This window comes from Geospiza fortis, unplaced genomic scaffold, assembly GCF_000277835.1.
Source record: "Geospiza fortis unplaced genomic scaffold, GeoFor_1.0 scaffold317, whole genome shotgun sequence".
Taxonomy (NCBI): Eukaryota; Metazoa; Chordata; class Aves; order Passeriformes; family Thraupidae; genus Geospiza; species Geospiza fortis.
This window is the reverse complement of record NW_005054398.1, coordinates 2,398,532-2,417,252: the sequence shown is the minus strand read 5'-3', so window position 1 is coordinate 2,417,252 and position 18,721 is coordinate 2,398,532. Positions and strand designations below refer to the sequence as shown.

At 53.4% G+C, this 18,721-nt stretch overlaps 2 protein-coding genes across 2 annotated transcripts; one reads left to right on the top strand and one right to left on the bottom strand.

Moving 5' to 3' along the window:
- The first annotated feature begins 6 nt into the window (after positions 1 to 6).
- On the top strand, positions 7 to 9,517 carry GRAMD2A (GRAM domain containing 2A). Its single transcript, XM_014309022.2, has 11 exons — positions 7 to 117; positions 2,644 to 2,757; positions 3,475 to 3,532; positions 4,867 to 4,939; positions 5,021 to 5,124; positions 5,697 to 5,795; positions 6,715 to 6,786; positions 7,643 to 7,705; positions 8,792 to 8,948; positions 9,213 to 9,312; positions 9,406 to 9,517. The coding sequence occupies exons 2-11, from the start codon at positions 2,654 to 2,656 to the stop codon at positions 9,515 to 9,517; spliced, it is 942 nt and encodes a 313-aa protein (XP_014164497.1). The 5' UTR covers positions 7 to 117; positions 2,644 to 2,653.
- Positions 9,518 to 12,429: 2,912 nt separating this feature from the next.
- Positions 12,430 to 18,286, bottom strand: SENP8 (SUMO peptidase family member, NEDD8 specific). The gene is made up of 2 exons (XM_005425893.3): positions 18,212 to 18,286; positions 12,430 to 14,691 (listed from the first exon to the last, which is right to left on the bottom strand). Exon 2 carries the CDS (start codon positions 14,661 to 14,663, stop codon positions 14,025 to 14,027), a length of 639 nt encoding a protein of 212 aa, XP_005425950.1. The 5' UTR covers positions 14,664 to 14,691; positions 18,212 to 18,286; the 3' UTR covers positions 12,430 to 14,024.
- Positions 18,287 to 18,721: the final 435 nt, after the last annotated feature.

Sequence of the window (18,721 nt, the reverse complement as noted above, 5' to 3'; positions counted from 1 at the left end):
GGCTCGCCCCGGCCTCCGCCGCGCGTTTCTCCGGCAGCGGGGAAGGGATCCAGCGAAAATCGCTCGCCGACGGAGGGGCTCGCGCCGGACCTTTTCCAGGCTGGATCCCAGCGCCGCGTAAGGGAAGGGAGACGTCGATATCGTGGGAGGGTGAAGCGCCGGGTTCCGCCTGGCAAAACCTGGGGGTTCGGGGAGCCGGTGTGGGCAGGGAGGGGGTGTTAGGAGTGGGCAAAGGGGCAGCAGTTCGCTGGATTGTTTTCACTTTGCAGAGAACTTCTACACCAACCCTCTCTGCCTCCTCTCAGGAGCGCTGAACTCCGACTGGTTTTGTTCCACTTGTATTTTGGGACACTTGGGATAGTGAGTTTACCTCAGGACCAGTTTGGTGCTGAACAAATTCTTTGAGGAGGGTGACAGTATGAGCTGCTAGAAAATGTTCTCCTCACTGTGCTGGCACTGGAAGCACCTCTTGGAAGGGAAACCTCCCTGTTCCTGGAGCCCAGCCTTACCCTGTGCTCCCAAACTCTGGATGTGTATTATCCCTGATGCATCTAGAAGCTGGGATGGAGCAAGATCTGGACAGAGGAGACAAAGCAGCTCCTGCCAGTCCCTGCTGGGGCTGAGGATGCTCCTCACATTCCCCAGACTCCCCCAGAGCATCCCACTGCCAGTGCTGTGTCCAGGAGTTGTCCCTGATGGTGGCCATGAGAGGGAGAGGAAACAAGGATGCAGCACTTCCAAGTGCTTTCCAGCCTGTGTTTTTTCTCATTTTAGGGGATTTCTGTGTGTTTGGTGACCTCGGAGGGGTTCTGATGCCTTTGCTGTCCCTGATCCCTGTGTGGTGCCCCTTGGTGTCAGCACCAGTTGGGGATAAATCCGCTCACCCGGATTAAGCAGCGCAGGCGCTTGTGGATTTAAGGGATGACGTGAGGGAAGCCAGAGAATGCTGAGCTCTGGACAAGGAGGCTCCGGATCGGGTCAGAGCCCCTTTTCAGCATGGGAGAAGGGCAGATGAAGGCTTTGGTGCCTCCATGATAGGAGTTTCAGCCTCAGGGTAGGTTGGCATCCCCTGGCAGAGGATGCCTGAGGAGTCAGGTAGGGAAAACACCTTTTGGTGCTATGCCAGGGGATGTTATTTTGGTCCTTCTTGTTATTTGGTGCTTATTGTCAGTAAGGTCTCCTTTCCCTTCTTGACACATCCTTTGACCTGAGCTCTTAAAAGCCCACAGCCTCAGTGTGTCCATCCCATCCCTGCAGTGCTCGGACTCCAGGCTGTGCAGGCAGGTCTTTGCCAGCAGTGGCCGTGGGGATCCAGGAGCTCTTTCCCAGCCTGTTTCCAACCACACGCCACCAGTGACTTCTGTTTGGTTCTGTGCCCCCATGGATGTGTTACCTGGTGTGGGAGCATTCCCTGTGCCTCCAGCTGGGAGTCAGCCAGGCTCCGTTGCACCTGGACAGTGTTTTGGTCGGGGCTCTGAGGCTGTGGGGATGTGGGAGCTCACGCAGCTTCAGCTCTCAGCCCATTTGGGCTGGGATCCAGCTGCTGGGATCCAGCACCCCTATCCTGGCTGTTCCCAAGTTGAGGGGATTGTTTCCATGGGTTTTTCTCAGATGAGCCCCTCGGAGCAGGAGCAGGATGTGTCTAGGGCAGTACAGGTGGGGAAGGAGCTGCTCTCAGAGTAGAGTTGGTTGGCTCCTCGGCCTGGGCTCTGCCACACTGCCATGGCATCATCTCCACATGCATTGGGATGTGCTCCAGCTCTGCCTGTCCCGCCTGCTGGGGCTCATCCTGTCCTGCCACCGCCCCACCTGCTCTGCCATCACCCCCTGCCTAGTGAGCTGAGTGCTTTCCCTGGAATAATTTCCTCTCCATGGCTCTGTGGCTGTTTGCTGGCTCTGCCTTGCCACCGGTCCCCTGGGATGGTGCTCTGCTTGGCTGCCAGTGCCGCAGCAATATCTGGTGGTGATTTGCTGAGAGTGGAAGTGTCACCTTTGTGTGGCCTGCCAGGTGATAACCTGCCTGTGGCGCTGGGCCCGTGTTTACTTTACCTGCTGTGGCTGATAAGCACCTCTGATAACGTTCCTGATGGTAAATAACTGGGTCTAAGGTGCCTGGTGATGGCTCTGCCCTGGGAAGATGGTGTTTGCCGACCAAGAGGAGCAGACCCTGGCTGAAATCCGTCTCCCCTAGGAGTTTTGTAGACCTGTGGTTTTTCCCATCCCAACCTCCAGCCCTTAAGGAGTAGAGTCTCTGCTTTGGAGGGTGTTATCGCAGGGAGTCGCCATCCCTCGATGTCTTTAAAAAAAGACTGGATCTGGCACTTGGTGCCGTGATCTAGTTGAGGTGTTAGAAGATGGGTTGGACTCGATGATCTTAAAGGTCTCTTCCAACCTAGAAATTCTGTGATTCTGTGAGCTGCAGCAATTTGGCTGCTCTGTTCTGAGCACTGGGGAGTCCCTGGCAGAAAAATGACTTTTTTTTTTTTTTATCTCCACGTGACTTGAGAAATAGCAGAAATATTCTTGCTGTCCTTGAGCGGCAGATTCCGACGTCTCTGTGCAGGCTGGGATTGAAGGGAACAGATTTACAGCTCCAGACCCCTTTTCTCCTTTTCCTAGGGGGCTGACAGTGTCTCCTTGCAGTGCCACGCTGATGCATGAGAAGGCAGCTCCCCTGAAGAGCCCCGAGCCCAGGCACGGTCGTGAGAAGCTGGAGGTGTCCCACAAGCAGAAGAGTTTGGATTCCCTCGACAGCAGGTGAGGAGCAGCATCCCAGGGTCTGCCTGCAGTTGAGTGTTCTCTCTTTTCTGTCCTGCCGTGGCATTCATGCTGCCTTTGAGCCCTGAACACTGCCTGCCAGCTGGGGCAGGGCACAGGGGGGGCCCAACTTTGTTTTCTCCCTGAAATATTGTGGGTATAAAAGCAGGGAAGTGAAAGGGGTTTTGGGAAGGGGATGGTATTCCCACTGCTGAGGTTGTTGGTAGGATATTACTCTCTCCATGGTTTGTCCTTCCATCTGTCCGTGGGATGGACATGGATGGATGTCCCTGTGCACGGCCAAAGCTGAGTCCACCCCCCTGCTCAGGCACATTCCCAAATTCCTGCCTCTGCTTTCTCTTGGGAATCCTTGTCCCAGCTGCCAAAGCTGCACATTTCCAGCTCCCAACCTGTCCTAAGCTGCTGCCAGGTCAACTCTGGGCTCCTTCCCCCAGAGCTGGGGTGTGTGTGAGGTACCTTGGTCCTGGTGCCTTCACTGGCTCTCATGAGAGATCAGCCCTCAACAGCCAGTACTGAGCCTCAGCAATGCCCAGTGCCACGATAAATCATGGAGACACCCAAAATGTGGCTTCCTGGGGGTCTCTCTTCTGCCCTGTACATTTTTTTGTGTCTCATATTGCAGCACACGTGTTTTAGAGAGCGGGTGAGAGACCTGTGGCTCTTTGCTTGCCTGGTGATTATCGTTTTTCCTTCCAGCCTCCGCCTGAACGAAGCCCTCAAGGATGAGGACATCAAGAAATGCCACCGGGAAGTGGTAAGCCTTTGCCTTTGGGAATGACCAGGCTGGAGTGTTGTAGCCTGTTGCCCCAGGAGGAGCCTACCTGGGGTCTCAGGTGTGGGCTGAAGGAGCCAGAGGCAGCTTCTGATGTGGGGCAGAACATTTAATTTCAGGAGACCTGGTGATGGTTTTGTGTGGCCTGTGCTCTGCCTTGCAAACGCTTCCAGGATTTTCCATCTATAGCAAAGGAGAAAGTGGAAGTGTTGCCTGAGAGCAGTTAAACTTCTGTCCATTTGAACCTTTTTGCTTGTTCAAATAATGCCCAGACTAGATGGTTTTGGTCCATCTACAGATAAGAGATGCTCTGGAAGAGGAAGGAGTGACAGGAAGTGGCATTTTGCCTTTTTCCATGAAGAAAATGGAGGAGAAAAACATTTTTTGATTGCCTCAGAGGCATCTGGGAGGGTGACAGGGCCAGCAGTGGATTTGTGCTAGGACCAGGGGGTAATGCCCTCCGTGTTCTCCTGGAATGCTCCCACTGGCACCCCCACCATCCCAGCATCCCTCTGGGAGGTGTCTGAGCCAACTGTAGGTGCTGCTGCGCCTTGATCCTCTTAGGGCCAGCTCATCCGGTGACAAGGTGCTCAGAGCAAAGGTGACCTTGTACCTGTGGGCAGGAGGGCTCTGCCTGTGTGGCTGCCACCAACCAGCCTTGCTGTGCCAGCCTTCTCTGCATCCTGGCAAAGCCACTCCTCCCTTGGTGACAGCAGCCGCTGTCACTGCCGCGGGACAGCCTTGTCCCATGGGAGCATCCCGAGGGCAGGGGGCACAGAGCTGCCTTACAGGACCAGTTGAGCAGAGAGTTGAGCAGATTTATGGAAGGCATTGAAGCGCTTTGGAGCTTTACCTTGGCCACAGGAGCGTTTCAGGGCCAACCTGCCGAGCCTCCCGTGGCGGCTGCCGGCAGGCTTTGAAGTGGCGCCGGGAATATAAATAGCTGGATGGCGCGGCGCGATGGGCGCAAAGCAAGTGCTGTCACCGTGTCCCGGATAAGGGGAGAGGAGGAGGAGGAGGAGAGAAACCGCTGGGCTAAAGAAACTGCCTGCAGATGAGCCTGGCAGAGAACCGGCTCCTCAGCAGCCCCTGTAGCTATTAAGGGAAATGTTAATCTGGGAGGATGGCACAGCCTTCGCCGGGTGCTGGATCATCCAACCTTCCTCTAATCCGTCGGGGCTCCTGCTCCCAGCCCGGTGGGACCCCCCTGCGCCGGTCCCGGGTGCGGGCAGAGGGAGGTTTTCTTGCAGGACAGGGATTTTTGGGTCTCCTTATCGGCAAGGTCACCGGATAACTTTGCTCTGCTTTGCTTTCAGGCTGCTAGCAAGTACAACTCCCAGTACCACAAGCTGTTCAAGGACATCCCGACGGAGGAGAGCGTGCTGAAAGGTGGGTGGCAGGGTGAGGGATGGGCATGGAGGCGGCAGGATCTGGCACAGGGATTGCCACGGTTCTCTCTTTGCCTTGCAGTTTGCTCCTGCGCACTCCAGAGAGACATCCTCATCCAGGGAAGGCTTTACATCTCCCCCAACTGGCTCTGCTTCTACGCAAACCTTTTTGGGAAGGACATTAAGGTAATGTGGGCACCAGCCCACCCTGGTCCCTCAGGGCTTGTAACCACAGCTTATCTCCCCCTGCACCCAAATACCACCAAAATCCCCAACAGAAACCTCCAATAGGAAGGGGAGCACAGCCCTGCCTCCTGCTCTGATGACCTGTGGCATCAGCCTGGGGATACCAAATACTGGTTTGGTTTAAAATTCCCTGATGCAAAACCTCCTTCCAGCCGCAATGGCGCTTGAAGGAAGATCAAAGGTTTTAGGGGAGGCGAGATTTGAATCCCTCTTGGCTTTTCTTCTTGATTTACAATCTGATGTTTCCCCATTAGTCTTGTGGCTGACGGGGATCTTGGGCAGAGATGACTTCCTTTAAAACTGGGCTGAAGGACTGAATTATTTATATGTGATGCTTTAAACAAATACCTGAAGGAAGCTCGAGCTTTCAGCAAAGTTACCCTGCCAAAAATAACATCCTGCCTTGTTTTTCACCCTCCCTGGGCTTGCATGGGGGGCTCTCCTGGTGGGTGTTAGGGAGGCTGGCTGGATGGTGCTTGTGCTGTGTCCATCCTGGTGTTCCTGCCCTGCAGGTGGTGATCCCAGTGGTGTCTGTACAGCTGATAAAGAAGCACAAGACGGCTCGGCTGCTGCCCAACGGCCTGGCCATCACCACCACTGCCAGCAGAAAGGTAACACCAACACACAGCAGATGCCCAGGTCCAAACTGGATGTGGTTTGAGAGCAGTGAGTGGAGCAATTCCCATCCCTGGTTAGGAAGTGAGAGTTGCTCTCTGTGCTGGTTGCCAGCCAGGGCAAACACCACAGCTTTGCTTTTGTTCCTGAATTTCACTTTGTTCCTGGACGAAGCAAAGCCCAAGTGAAACTCGGTCGAGCCTGACAAATCCCTGCCAGGCTCATGTAAAACCTTTAAACTCCTTAAACACAAGCAGGGAAAGGGTTTGGGCTGGCATTCAGCCAGAGCTGGTGGAAAACTTGGATACAGGGCTGTGTTTCCAGCTTTTAAATCCTGGTGGATGTTGTTGGCTGCAGTGAGCTGATGTAGTGTGTCCAAGTCCTCGCCTGCCCAGGTGTTGCTGCCAGCACTGTGTGTTGCCTGTCCCTGCCAGGGAGGAGGTTGTTCCTGCAGAATGTTGGGAGGCAGTTATTCCTGTGGAATTTGGGAGGTGGGTTTTAGCAGGGAGTGGCACAGGGTAGGATTTGGGCATTCAAAGCCATGTGTGGCTGCACTGCACGTCACCCAGGGGCTCTGTGTCAGGCATGGTGAGTGTGGCCCTGTGTCCCTCTACCCCTGGGGATGTTTTCTGTAGGTCCTGGCCCCATTTGCTGCCGTGTCCCTCTGGGTTGAGCATGGGAAAGCTGTAGGAACAGCAACTGAGCAAGACTGGCCCCAAAAAAATCTGGTCCAGGTTTTAGCAGGCTGCAAAAATAACAGCAGGGAAGCTCCGCAGGGAAATGCCTGTGGGGGAGACGTGGCTCCTGAAAACGGGGAGATTCAAGGGCACAATGTCTCTGCCTGTCCCTGCCTGGGGAGAACTGGACTGAGCATGGGGGGAATCTCTCCCAACAGCTCATCTCTTTCTCTTGCAGTACATCTTTGTATCCCTCATCTCTCGTGACAGTGTCTATGATGTCCTGAGGAGAGTTTGCACCCACCTGCAGGTACCCACCCACCCACTCTGTGTCCCACCGTGTGCCCATGGCCCTGAGGCTCTGCACCTGCCCTTTGGGCTGAACACAGCTCTTCATCACTGCCTCCAAGGCTTTGGACTGCTCCCAAAGCCCTCTCCATTTCCCAGCATCCTCACTCCTCAGCAAGGGATGGGAAGAGGGGCAGGAGCCATGCCTTGGGCACGTCCTGACCCCGTGGGCTTTTCTGGGTCATGGATGAGGCAGAGCTCCGAGTTTCTGCTCTCTCTCAGGGCGTGGGTATGAATTATTTATAATCTGGTGGTAATACTAGTTCTGCCACTCTGCACATTGATGCCTTTTGCCCAGGTCTGAAGTTTTAAGGGGAGGAAGAATGATACAAAGTTAAAAATAATTTAACTTAAGTGGGGGAAGATGTCCATCAGCCCTTGAGCTGGAGAGGATGACTGTGGAGATCTCTTCTCCCTGACTTTGAAGCACGTGGGAAGCTGTGCAGGAGCCCTGCCCTGCCCAGGAGGGTGTGTGCCAGCTGTGCCAGGGCAATGATTTGGATGATTCAGCCGTGTTGCCAAACTGGGGGACTTAATCTTTGAAACGTGCTGGGCTCTGCCCAGATGTACTCTTTCTTTTTTTTACCCCCTGATGTTTTATCCTGTCCACGAAAGCCCTTGGCTCAACCATGGCCCCACCAGGTTTTTGTGATGGGAAGCACTGATGCAGTGCCCTTTTCTCATGCCCCAGAACAGATTATAAGTTCTAGCAGCTGCTCTTCACAGTCTCAGCAGAAAAGCCCAAATTCCATTTCATGGCTGAGGCTGAAGCAGGGAGAGCTGGCACTGTAATGCCCCATCCTTTCCTCCCCATGCAGGTTTCCAGTAAGAAGAGCTTGAGTCTGAAGGAGCTGTCGGAGGAGCCGGACTCTGTGTCACTGGTGAGGGTCAGGGCAGCTCTGGGAGAGGACAGGAGAGACCCCCTGACCTCATGTGGGTGGAGGGGCCCACCTGGTGCCCTTGGTGGGTTTGACACTGTCTGGTGCCTGCTCAGAGAGTTGGGAGAGAGCTGGTTCTTCTGTTTGTGCTGTCTAAGGATGCAGGGATGTGCCTGTTGCCATCACAGCTTGTCCTCTGGGACCCTCATCCCAGACTTGGCAGGAGCAGAGGGGTCAAGAGGACTGGCTGAGCACAGCCACTCTGTCTGTGTATAGACAGAAAAACTTCAGAGTGACGTGGAAAATGCCACCACTCTGCTCCCCGATGGCTGATGCTGTTCACAGCTGGGAATGTTGGATAACAGGCTGGGAATGTGGTTGAGTTACCCAAAAATCTGCAGGATGAGTAGGGTGTGAGAGGGAAACACCCGCTGAACCATGGCATGATCCAGGAGCATGGGGCCATATCCTGCACTTTTGGAGCAGGGTGTCTTCCATGGCTGCTGGTCCTGAGCCTCGGGCTGGGTACAGGAGGTGGCAGTTGGGGTGCACCAGAGCGTGACAGGTGGGATGTCACCCATGGTCTGGTGACATCCCAGGGGTTAAAGACTCATTTCAAGGGAGTGAATGGCATGAATCAGGAGTGACCCAGGCTGATCTGGCAGCATCTCCTGGTGCTTCAGTGGGATGCAGCCCTTTGGCAGCTCCACCCCTGGGAACTCTCCATTGGGGGAGCCCCTCTCTGTGCCAGCTGCCATGCCATTTGAATTGTTGTCTTTTTGGGGCACTTTTTTTTGCCCTATTTGGGGCATGCTGGAGAATTCCAGGTGCCCACCCTGAGCTTCAAGGGGTGGAGGAGGCAGCAGCTGGTATTTGGGGCAGGTGTGGGGTGCATGGGCAGGTCCTTCTTTGGTAGTAGGAACCTGCATTCCCATGGAGCCATCATAGAACACCAGCTCTCCCTCAGGAAGATGTTTTGAATGTGCTGGTGCTCCATGGAGATACTGTAAGGTTTGAGTTTGAATCTGGCCCCACCATATCAGTGGCACTGCTGGTTTCATTCATGGCTCACCAGGACTGTTCCCACAGGAGGTGATCGTCCCCGAGGGCAAGTGGAGGAAGGTGTCACCTACCTCACTGTCACTGTCACTGCCAGATGCCAACTACCAGTGCATCCACCGGACCTCTGTGAGCAGCCTGAGCACCAAGGAGAGCTCCTTCACCTCTGAGGAGCCACTGGTTTCAGGTGAGGAGCATGGGTTTGTGCCTTGCTCCACGTGGGTGATAACCTCCATAAAAGTGTGTTCATCCATCTGCTGCTCTCCTGCAGGGGAATTCTGCCTTACAGGTTAGCCTGGGAGTCAGCGATGGAGTGCTGGGGATGGGCTGGGGTCTCCTGGCTGCAGGGTCTGAGCCCATGAGGGAGGAATATTTGATGTTTCCTGGTTGCTGGAGGAGCAGGAGCATCAGCCAAGTGTGGCTGTGCTGCTGACTCTGGGTTTGCTTTCAGAAAGTGCAATAAATACCGAGGAGGAGCTGGAGGTGGAGCAGAGCTGTGTGGCAGAGCTGAGACCCTCTGACTACCAGCTCCTGAAGATCTTCATCATGCTGTAAGTGTGCCGAGGGCGCAGGGAAGCTGGGGGGACACTGGGAATGTCAGTCTCAGTCTCAACTGCGTGTTTGGTTTGTTCCTCTGCTCCCAGCATCTGTCTCCTGGTGGTGTCCTCCTCGTACCTGGCATTCCGCATCTTCCGTCTGGAGCAGCAGCTCTGCTCTCTGAACCGGGATTACCTCTCCCGCGGGCACAGGAGGTGAGGCACCCTCAAGGGCATTTTGGGACACACAGTGGAGGGACATGAGTGGAGGACTTGAGGGAATGTGGGTGCAAAGAGGAATGGCTCTGCTCTGTGATGTGTCTAAGGAGTGCTTTATCCCTTATCCTGGGCCTGCTGTTGGGCTGGCCAGTGACAGAACCCACAGCGCCATCTCCAGACCAGAGGTGATCCCATCAGCTGCTGGTTTGAGTGACTGGGAAGCTCTGCTGTCCCTGAGACTCTGGAGCTTGGGAAGAAATTTCCTCATAGGTTTGGGGCTGGTTCCCCAGTTGTAGGAAGCACCAGGACATTTCTTTGGAGCTGGGCTGTTCCTAGGGACTAAGGCCGTGGGCATCAACGTGGGATGGACAGGAGGGGAATCTCCTTGGGCTGAGGACATCAGAAGGCACTGGGATGGGATACGGAGCTCTGCAGTTACTCATCCCATCTTCCCCCACTCCCTGCTTGCAGGTGACCGTTCCCCAGGTGCTGGCTGAGGATGGACACTGAGGTGGTGGCACCCTGCCCACGGATCCCGGTGCTGTGTCCTCCCAACCGTGGCTGTTACGTTTGGTCCGGCTTTCCCTCGGCTGGTAAAATGGGACCAAGTATTTTCTCTCTTCCTTCGGGCACTTGCTCCTGGTGGGACTTTGCAGCCAGGTTCTGGCCACCAGTGCCAACTCCCCATCCCACTGGAAACCTGTTTTCTCCCTGGGACACTGCTGTGCTGTAGCACTGGACAATGGCTCGGGGCTGCTGAGCACTTGGACCTTCCCTTAGGACTTGCTGCTAAGATGGATGCTGGTTTTTATTTCAGGCTTGGTTTTTTCTTGTTAAAAGATGACCTTGGCCTCACCAGGAACCCCCAGAAATATGGATGACTTGCCACTGCTGCTCTGAAGCAGAGAACAAGAACCCACTTGTTTGTCCCTGTCTCAGTATCCCTGGGAATGTTCCTGGAGGAATGGCCCTGAACACAGGGATCTGTGGGGATGGGGAGAAAGGTCCCACTAGCCCTGTGGGTTGTCATTTATCCCACACACAAGGGAGAGGGTTCAAGCCAGGGCTGCCCAGCCCTTCTCTCCTGGAGCACTGGGCTCAGAGAGGGTTGTGTGTGTGTGTGTGTGCATCCCTTGCAAAGCACTTTAAGGTCCCCCAGACCAGGTGTCCTCGCTGGGGTTCACACCTGGCCCAGGTGAACTTTGTTAGTCCTGCTCACTCCGTGAGGACACTGGAAAGGAGCCCATGGCTGGCACTGGGGAATGTCCCGGGGTGCAGTGTCTGTGCCCTGGCTCCTGTTAACCTTGTAACCACATGGAGCTGAGTGCTGCAGGATCTGTCTCCCAGGATTTGTCCCTGGGAGCACCCTGGGCTGGCAGGTGGTACCAGTGTGATTCCTTTCTTTCCTGTTTTTTTTTGGGAACTACAAGTGCTGACGGGGCCAAATCCCAGCGCCCTGGGGAAGAGCTCACTGCTCACTCCAGGCTTGGAACGGCTTTTAAATGGAATTACAATAAACCCAGGATTTTCTAGCACATCACTCTCTCTTACCAGCGTCCTCCCCAGCGGTGCTAGGCTGTGAGCCCCAAAACCGGGCACCCCAAAATCTGTGCTGTCCCAGTGTCCCTTCAGGATGTGGGTGACATGGGGACAGCCCATCCTGTCATGGGGACAAGGGATGCTTCCGATGAAGGGGCCGAGGAGGTTACTGCACTAGATGGCAGCAGAGACCGCGGGATGTGACGCGAGGGTGGCAGGGCCACCGTGGGGACAGCGATGCCGGGGGAGGGAGCTGAGTTGCAGCCCCGCCCAGCTGGGGTGGGCAGAGGTAGCCTTCCTCTTTCTCCTCCTCCTCCTCACTGCACATCCACAACTCAATTCCACTCCTTTCCCAGGCCTGGACCTTGCAGCAAAATGCATGAAAATGGCCCCACTTGAAAACCACGGTGGCGCTGGTTAAGTGGGGACAGGGGTGGTGTCACCTGTTCTGGGCGGGATTTGGCACCCGGGGGTGCCTGGGGGGATGGTCTGGTTTATTCAAAGCCCCGGCATTATGGGGCTGTCGGAGCCTTTGATTCCATGGGTGACCTGGAGGATGAAAGGCACCGTCCTGTCCCTGCCAGGGACTCACCCAGCTCATTTACATGGTGGAAATGCGTTTAGGATTGTTTTTCCAACAAACAAGTTGGTGTTTAGTGAGTCCAACCTCAAAGTGGGGCTCTTCGCCACAAAGAGGTGTAGAGGTTGAGGACTGGGGGGAGTTTGGTCTGATATGCCCAGCGTGGTGTTTGCTGGGTCCTCCAACAGCAGGTGCTTGGGGTCCCTGTGCTGAGCCTGAGCCAGGGATGTGGTCTCCTCTCAAGACCCCTTGGTTAAAGCCAGTGGTGGGATGAGCCATGGGTGCAGTGACATGGAGGAGGTTTGGAGGAGCACTGGGATGAACCCACAGTGTGCTTTGGGAGGGCTCTGCTGCCAGGATGTGGTTGCAAGGCTCTGGTTTTGTTTCCCATCTGGTGTCTGCCTGCCTGGTTTGGTGCATGTTGGCTCTCCCAATGACATCCTGCTTGAGCCTGTTTGCTTTTCTTTGTGTAAAGAAATGCCACGTAAAAGCTTTGGGTGCAGGGAACATCCCTGGACACTCACCTTGCTGGCCTGGAAACAGCACTGAGGAGCACAGGGGGTGTTGGGTGAGCACAGCCCCTGCCCTCACATCCCCCTGCTGTTGCCCATGTCACACCCACCATCCCATCTTCTGTCTTCCTCCCTCCCCAGCCCAAGCCAATCTAAAAATAGGACTGGGAGATTAAATCAGCCAAGACAGCTCTGTCAGACGGATGAGTCAGAGCCACCATGCTGTTACACTCTGCACCACAGCATGAGCAGGGACACCAAGGACCGGATTACGCCAGGAAACACAGTTTGGTCTGAGTTTTATTTGGGATTTGGGAGTGGCAGTGATGTTGCTCTGGCAAAGCCCCCCAGAGTCCAAAGGGAATCCCCTTCAGCCAGCAGCTGGATCCTGTTCTGGCTCCAGCTGAGTGGGTTTTCCAGGGAGGGCTGGTGCTGGAGGCTGCTCTCCTGTCCAGGCAGTGTTAGGAGGGAGGGGAACGGCCCCAACCCTTGTCAGGCCCCCAGTGCTGCCATGAGGGTGTTTTGGAGCAGCCTGGGCTGATTTCTTGACATTCACTTGGAGCAGGGGAAGGTGAAGCCCTCCATCCCCTCTGTGCTGTGCTGCTGCACACACCAGTGGTGAAGAGCTCCAGGTTAAAACCAATCCTTCCTCAAGGGTTGTGTTTAACCTGGATTTCCCTTCTCAGGTAGGGGTGTGGTTGCTCTGCTAGACACCACCTGAGCAACCTGCTCTTTGCTTCTCACCAGGTGAGAGATTATTCCTTATCCTGCCATGACATCTCAGTTTAATTGTTATTTTCCACACTGCTAAGCCTGTCTTTAAGGAGAGGATCCACTCCAGGATCCCAGCCATCATCCAGCACGGGAAAAGAAGTGTTTCAATTTTCTGAAGTGCATTAAGGACTTCAAGGAGCCCACAGTTATCTTTGGCTTTTATACCTCAAACTCTGTCCTTTTGTTCTGCCTAGTGTGTTTTTTGTTTTTTTTTCTCTCAAGTAACAGAACTGGTTTTGTGTTAGGAGCAGCGACCGCTAACAAGGGTTGGGGAGCACTGACAAACCCTCCCCGCACAGAGACGACCTAAAATCCTAATGAAAAACACCAAACTTCAAAGAGTGAGTGTTGCTTTTCATCTCAATTAAGTTTCTTTTCCTAGGATTGGCTTTCTCAGCTTCTTATTAATCTTGCAGCAGTTCAGAGTCGGGTTTTAATTTGCAATAAGAACAAGCAGGGGCGGGGGACCAAAAAAAGCCATCTCTGTGTGGCTGAGGAGCACCTGGCTGATGAAAAATGACTTTGATTTTGCCCTGTTCTTAAGTTAATTGTAGCATTTCCCTTGCAGTCTCATCTTCTTGCAGTGACATCTCAATGTCAGATTTTCAGGTGTACAAAATCCTGGCTTCTACATCCTACATTTCTCCAATACCATTAGCAGGAGGCACAAATTAGAACTGTCCACGACAAAGCACTCGGGGGCTTGGGCTTAAAGAGCATTTGCTAAACCTGGCTTGGAAGGACAATGCCTGGAGCCAACTAAAGCCACCTAATGAGGGTGTGTTGCCTGCTGGGCACAGGTGGAGAAGTCTCTTTAGCAACCTGTTTTGCCACAGCGATTACTGTAAAAATTTACCATGGAGAGGGTTTCTTTGAAAGCAAAGTGACTCTTGTCATTAGAAGTTGAAAGGCCGGTGATTTCAAGAGGAGAATAAGGCTTTTCCTGGAGGGAATGGGGTGTTTGGGGGGGGTGTAGCCATGCTAGAGGGGTTACATTCTTTTTCTTTGGGACAATCCTGTGCATGGGCATCTCCCTCAGGCACTGGGGGTGCTGCCTCTTGGACTGGGAAGGCAGTTTTTGGGGGGCTGGAGGTGCATCCCCATCACTTCTGTGCCAGTTTTGTGATGAGAGCTTTCCACTCTGACCTCTTCTGCGTGATGTAGGAGGGGGTGAGGAGCTGCAGCAGAGGCTCCATCCTGCCCTGGAAGTAGCCGTGGCACAGAGCCTCGGCATTGCAGATCACGTACATCCCACAGTCGTAGCTGTTCTGCTGTGCTGGTGCCTTCTCCTCCACAAAGGTGGCTTTGCCCCCTTTTTTTCCCAGAAAGGCCTCCAGTTTCCCTGCCACTTGCTTGGCATGGGCAGAGTTGCATTTACTGTGGGAATCGTAATGGGCAAAGCACTTTTTGTCCCTGAAATAAACCAGCAAGCTCCAGTGGGTGCCCCCAGCGGCCTGGCTGGAGTTGTCATTGATAGGCAGGAACAGCAGCTCCTTGCAGAGAAGGTCCAGGGGCTGGAGGAATATGGCTATTTCTTCCTGACTAAGGGCACACTTGATGAACTGGGCCACCTCGGGGCTGATGAAACACACGCGCTGGCTGAACTCCTGGAACTGCTGGGTGCTGAAGTACTCGAAGGCGAAGCCGATGATGCGGTCGTTGAGCCAGTTCGGGGGCTCCAGCAGCGCCACGTCCGACTGCCTCAGCAGGCTGTCCACGTAGCTGAGAACCACGGGATCCATCCTGGGCTGCTCCCGGGCACCGCCGGAGCTGCAACAGACAAAGGGAACACGGGGTGGGAATTGGATCAGAGCCAGGATACAGCCCACACCTGGATACAGCCCAGCAAACACCTCGAGTTCCTGCTCAGCAGCAGTAAGTGAGAGCCCAGGATTCCCAGGTGGGTATGTGCAGGACCATGAGCAGATGGAGAACACACAGTGTTGGGTTAAGCAGCAACCTACTGTGGCTCTAATGAGATCAACCTTCCATCCTGAGGATCTGAACCTCACAACAAAGGAGTTTCAGAGCAGTTCCTGCACAGAAAGCAGGAGTGATCCAGAAGTCAGGTGGTTTTTGCATGTCTCAGTGTTTTACCTGTGCAGTGACAAGTACTGGAGTTCTTTGCATCACTCTATTCCCCTAAATAAAAACCTTTTTGGGCTGTCTGACAGACATATGGTCCCTTTCCACAAGCACAGAGTGCCCCAGCTCTGTGCCAGAGGTGCGACCTGTTCCAGGAGAACCTGCTGGGCCACCAGCACAGGAGGCACAGCTGTGAGTAAGGAGTAACAAAGGAGGACGAGATCACAAACAAACCAGTTCCCAACCGTGGGAATCTTTATGACAACTCTCTACATAGCCAGAGTAGGATTTAGGAGATTTTCCATAGGGAAATTTGATTTAGAGCCCCTATATCTACATTGGTTTTCCTTTAGCTCTCACACCCTGCAGCCCTTCCAGGCTCCTCAGTGCTGTGATGCATCCTCAGCCTCTAGATCCTTTCCTGGCCATGACAGGGCTGGAAATGCCACAACTTGGGACATGGATGGCATGGAACTGGTTTTGGACTCATCTTTCCCTCCTCTGTCCCAAAGGCAGCAGGAAAACATCTTCAGATTTCTGAAAGCCTCGTGTGAAAGCTCAGAATGGTAAGATCACTTTAATATGATTCACTATAAATAAGTCACCAATATTCCATCATGATAAAGAAGAATGAAGCAAATGGAGTGTTCTGTTAGGAAGAAGTAGATTCACACTTCTTATTGTGACATGAATCATGAGGAATAACCCTTCCTGGCCTGGGATGCATAAATTAAGGGATTTATCTCTCAAAAATGTTGGCAAGATCCCCTGGCACGTGACAGGCAAGGAGCAGAATGGATGAGCCATGGTCCATGTGTAAGAGGTCAGAAGGAAGGGCTGAGGTGAGTGCTTGGGCCATGAAACAGCCCGTGAGCGCTGGTGGGAGGCTGGTGGATCCCGGAGATGCCGAGAGCAGGAGTCAGCAGAGGAAGGGAGCAGCCCTTGTTTGTGTGAGCCAAACACAATGGTATTTGGACACGCTTCCGACCTTAATGAGCTCCAACTATTTCCAAGCTCGTGGTGCAAACCCTTGTAGTGTAAAAACAAGAAATCCCAACGGAATCCCAGTAGCTCCTCAGCCTGCCTGAATATAGCCTGGTTTAAAGATCTGGACATCCTCCAAACATCCTGTTTGGGGGTTTAACATGGGCACTGCTGAAATACCTCTTGTGTGTGCCCATGAAATGCCCCAGATTTTCCTTTACATTGTGTTCTTTCTGCTTCATCTTCTCCTGGACATGTAGAAGTGCAGCCAATAGCTTTCCACTCAGTCCAAATGGGATTAAGGGCAAGGGAAGCATGTGTCCCGTGCTCTGTTAATTTTCCACTCTGCAGAAACACAGTTGTCTTTTTTTTTTTTTTTCCTGTCACGACATTTGGCAGGTTCCTCCAGTCAGGAAGGCGAGTGCAAGTGCTTAATTGCCACTAGCTACTACTTTTAATTTTATTGCCATCTGGTATTTGGGAAACTGCCTGTGAGTTCTGTGGGATGACTCACCACATGCAGCTCCAAGGAAAACCCTTGGGAGGCTCCCTCAGAGCCAGGTCAGGTAAGCAGAGAGGACCAAAACAAAGTGGTGGGGCTGTGAAAAGCCACTGGTGAGGTGGCTTTCTTTGGGAGAACCTCCCACAAGAGCTAAAGATGGATCTGCAGAGGAGCCAGGACGTGGATCTGAGCCTCTGAGGAGTGTTGAAATCCCAATGTGGACTGGGGGCAGCTCTGCTCAGCCACAGCCAGGACTCTCTTCCTGAAGGCTCAGGCACGTTCTGTTCAGTTTCCATAAAAATAAGAATAAATACTGGCACAGGGCTGGAACATTTGCTGGAGGTTGCCAACAAGTGTCTTGCTGGTTCATTTTATTTGCATATTAGTAGTTGGAATTCGTGCAAACTCCCTGGAATCCTCAGCTCCTCCAAGGGATTTCAGCTGCCCCATCTCCAATGCTGAGACGAGGAAACCGGGGAGAGAGGAAGGAGCATTTCCATACAAACACCATCATTTCATTTACACATTTGAAAATGGTGCTGTGCTGCATCAATAGGGCAAGAGGTCAAGCTTCCCTCACTGAATTTATAATAATTTAACAAATTAGCTGCTGGAATCAGTGTGAGTTCAATCCATAAATGGATGGAGCTCCTCCGTGTCCGGACACAATGCAAAGCCTGTGTTTTCCAACACTTGACCAAAAACCACCCCAAACCTGTTATTTTCACACCATTAAAGACAACAACCCTCTGCAGGTAATTGCTGAAGGCACTTGAGAGCCAAGGAATGAGACTCCTCAGTAACTGAGCATAAAAAGGCAGTGACAGAGCAAGAGGAGCGTGAACTGAGGGTGAATCACAATCCTAAAGTCTATTTTAATAAATTAAAGATGCTAAGAACCTCCAGAGTGAATAGTTTGGGGTGACGTGTCACTAGAGTCCTGTTCCTAATTTAAAGAACATGGAGGTAAAATAGGAAAATAGTCACCTGGAACACAAAAAATCCAGACTTTATCAGGGAGCAGGAGGAAGGACAGAGAAGGTTTTGTCTTTTAAGATCAAAAGTAAAAGACCTTATGGTTTAACTTTTTATTCAATTTTCCTGGAAATATAAGGTTTAGATACCATGTCTAGATAGTTGTTAATGGAGCAAGATCAGACAAGGAACATTAATTTCTATTTACCAGCAGGAGCCAGGCTGGATGACACCTGAATCTCTGGACTTTCATGTTTCCTGACAGAGCTAGAGGAAAAACTCACGGATAATTAAACAATTCAACCAGAACGGAAGCGTAGTTGTCTCTTTTTTGTCAAATATAAATAATCTTTCTGCAGCTGTAAGTTATAATTCTTGTATGATACAAGAACATCCCACTTCTGAAGGTTCAACAGCCCATGAGTGCTGAAATCAGAGGAAAATACTCCAAGCTCTGTACTCACTATGCCCAAACTTCTCTGTTCTGGACAAATTCCCCAAACCAGAGACTCTGCAACCAAACTCAGAACCTCTCTTGGTGTCACAGCATGAAACCAAGAGCCACAGGAACATCACCCAATGGTTTTTGCTCTCCAGGACGGGGTTGACCAAAACCTGGAGTTTAACAGGAAAAACCCCCTCGGCGAGCAGAACGCCTGAGGATGAGCGAGGGCACCGGGAACGTCCCGGGGGTACCGATGGGACCCCAGCTCCGATCCTGAACCCCAGGGCCGCTGCACTCACCTCTCACCTCCCACAGAGAGGGGCTGATCCAGGGAGCAGCGGGAAGCACGGGCAGGGACTGGAACTCGCCTGGAAGACCTGGAGGTGACAGGAATTCGGTCAGGAGGGGGAATTCGGTCAGGGGAAGCGATCCGGGCTGTCCCACGCCCCACGGAGGAGGAGGAGCCACGTGCTGACCCAGTTCTGAGCCCGGTTCTGACCCCGAGCGTGTCCCGGCGCTCCGGGGCCGGGATCAGAGCACGCCACAGCCCCGGGAAGATCCCGCTCAGCCCCTCGCTGCCTTTCTGGGAATAAACGGGAATTACGGGCCAGGAGAGGGGGCACCCGGGCCAGGCGCAGGGTCAGGGCCTGGCTGGGGTGGGAGCAGGGACCACCCACAGCACCCTAACACACCTCCGCTCCCTTACCCATTTTACCCTTTTTTCCCCTTAAAACGCGGGCTTGAAGCTTCCGGGCCCGAGGCCGGCCAGCACCGACCCCCGACGGCGGCGGCCGGGGCGCGCCCCGCGC

What these genes read in the sequence shown, in the direction of transcription:
- GRAMD2A (XM_014309022.2), top strand. Translation starts at nt 2,654, where the DNA reads ATGCATGAGAAGGCAGCTCCCCTGAAGAGCCCCGAGCCCAGGCACGGT. An exon ending in AGAAATGCCACCGGGAAGTG is followed by an intron (nt 3,533 to 4,866) that starts GTAAGCCTTTGC and finishes CTTTGCTTTCAG; the next exon opens with GCTGCTAGCAAGTACAACTC. An exon ending in AGCCGGACTCTGTGTCACTG is followed by an intron (nt 7,706 to 8,791) that starts GTGAGGGTCAGG and finishes CTGTTCCCACAG; the next exon opens with GAGGTGATCGTCCCCGAGGG.
- SENP8 (XM_005425893.3), bottom strand. Translation starts at nt 14,663, where the DNA reads ATGGATCCCGTGGTTCTCAGCTACGTGGACAGCCTGCTGAGGCAGTCG.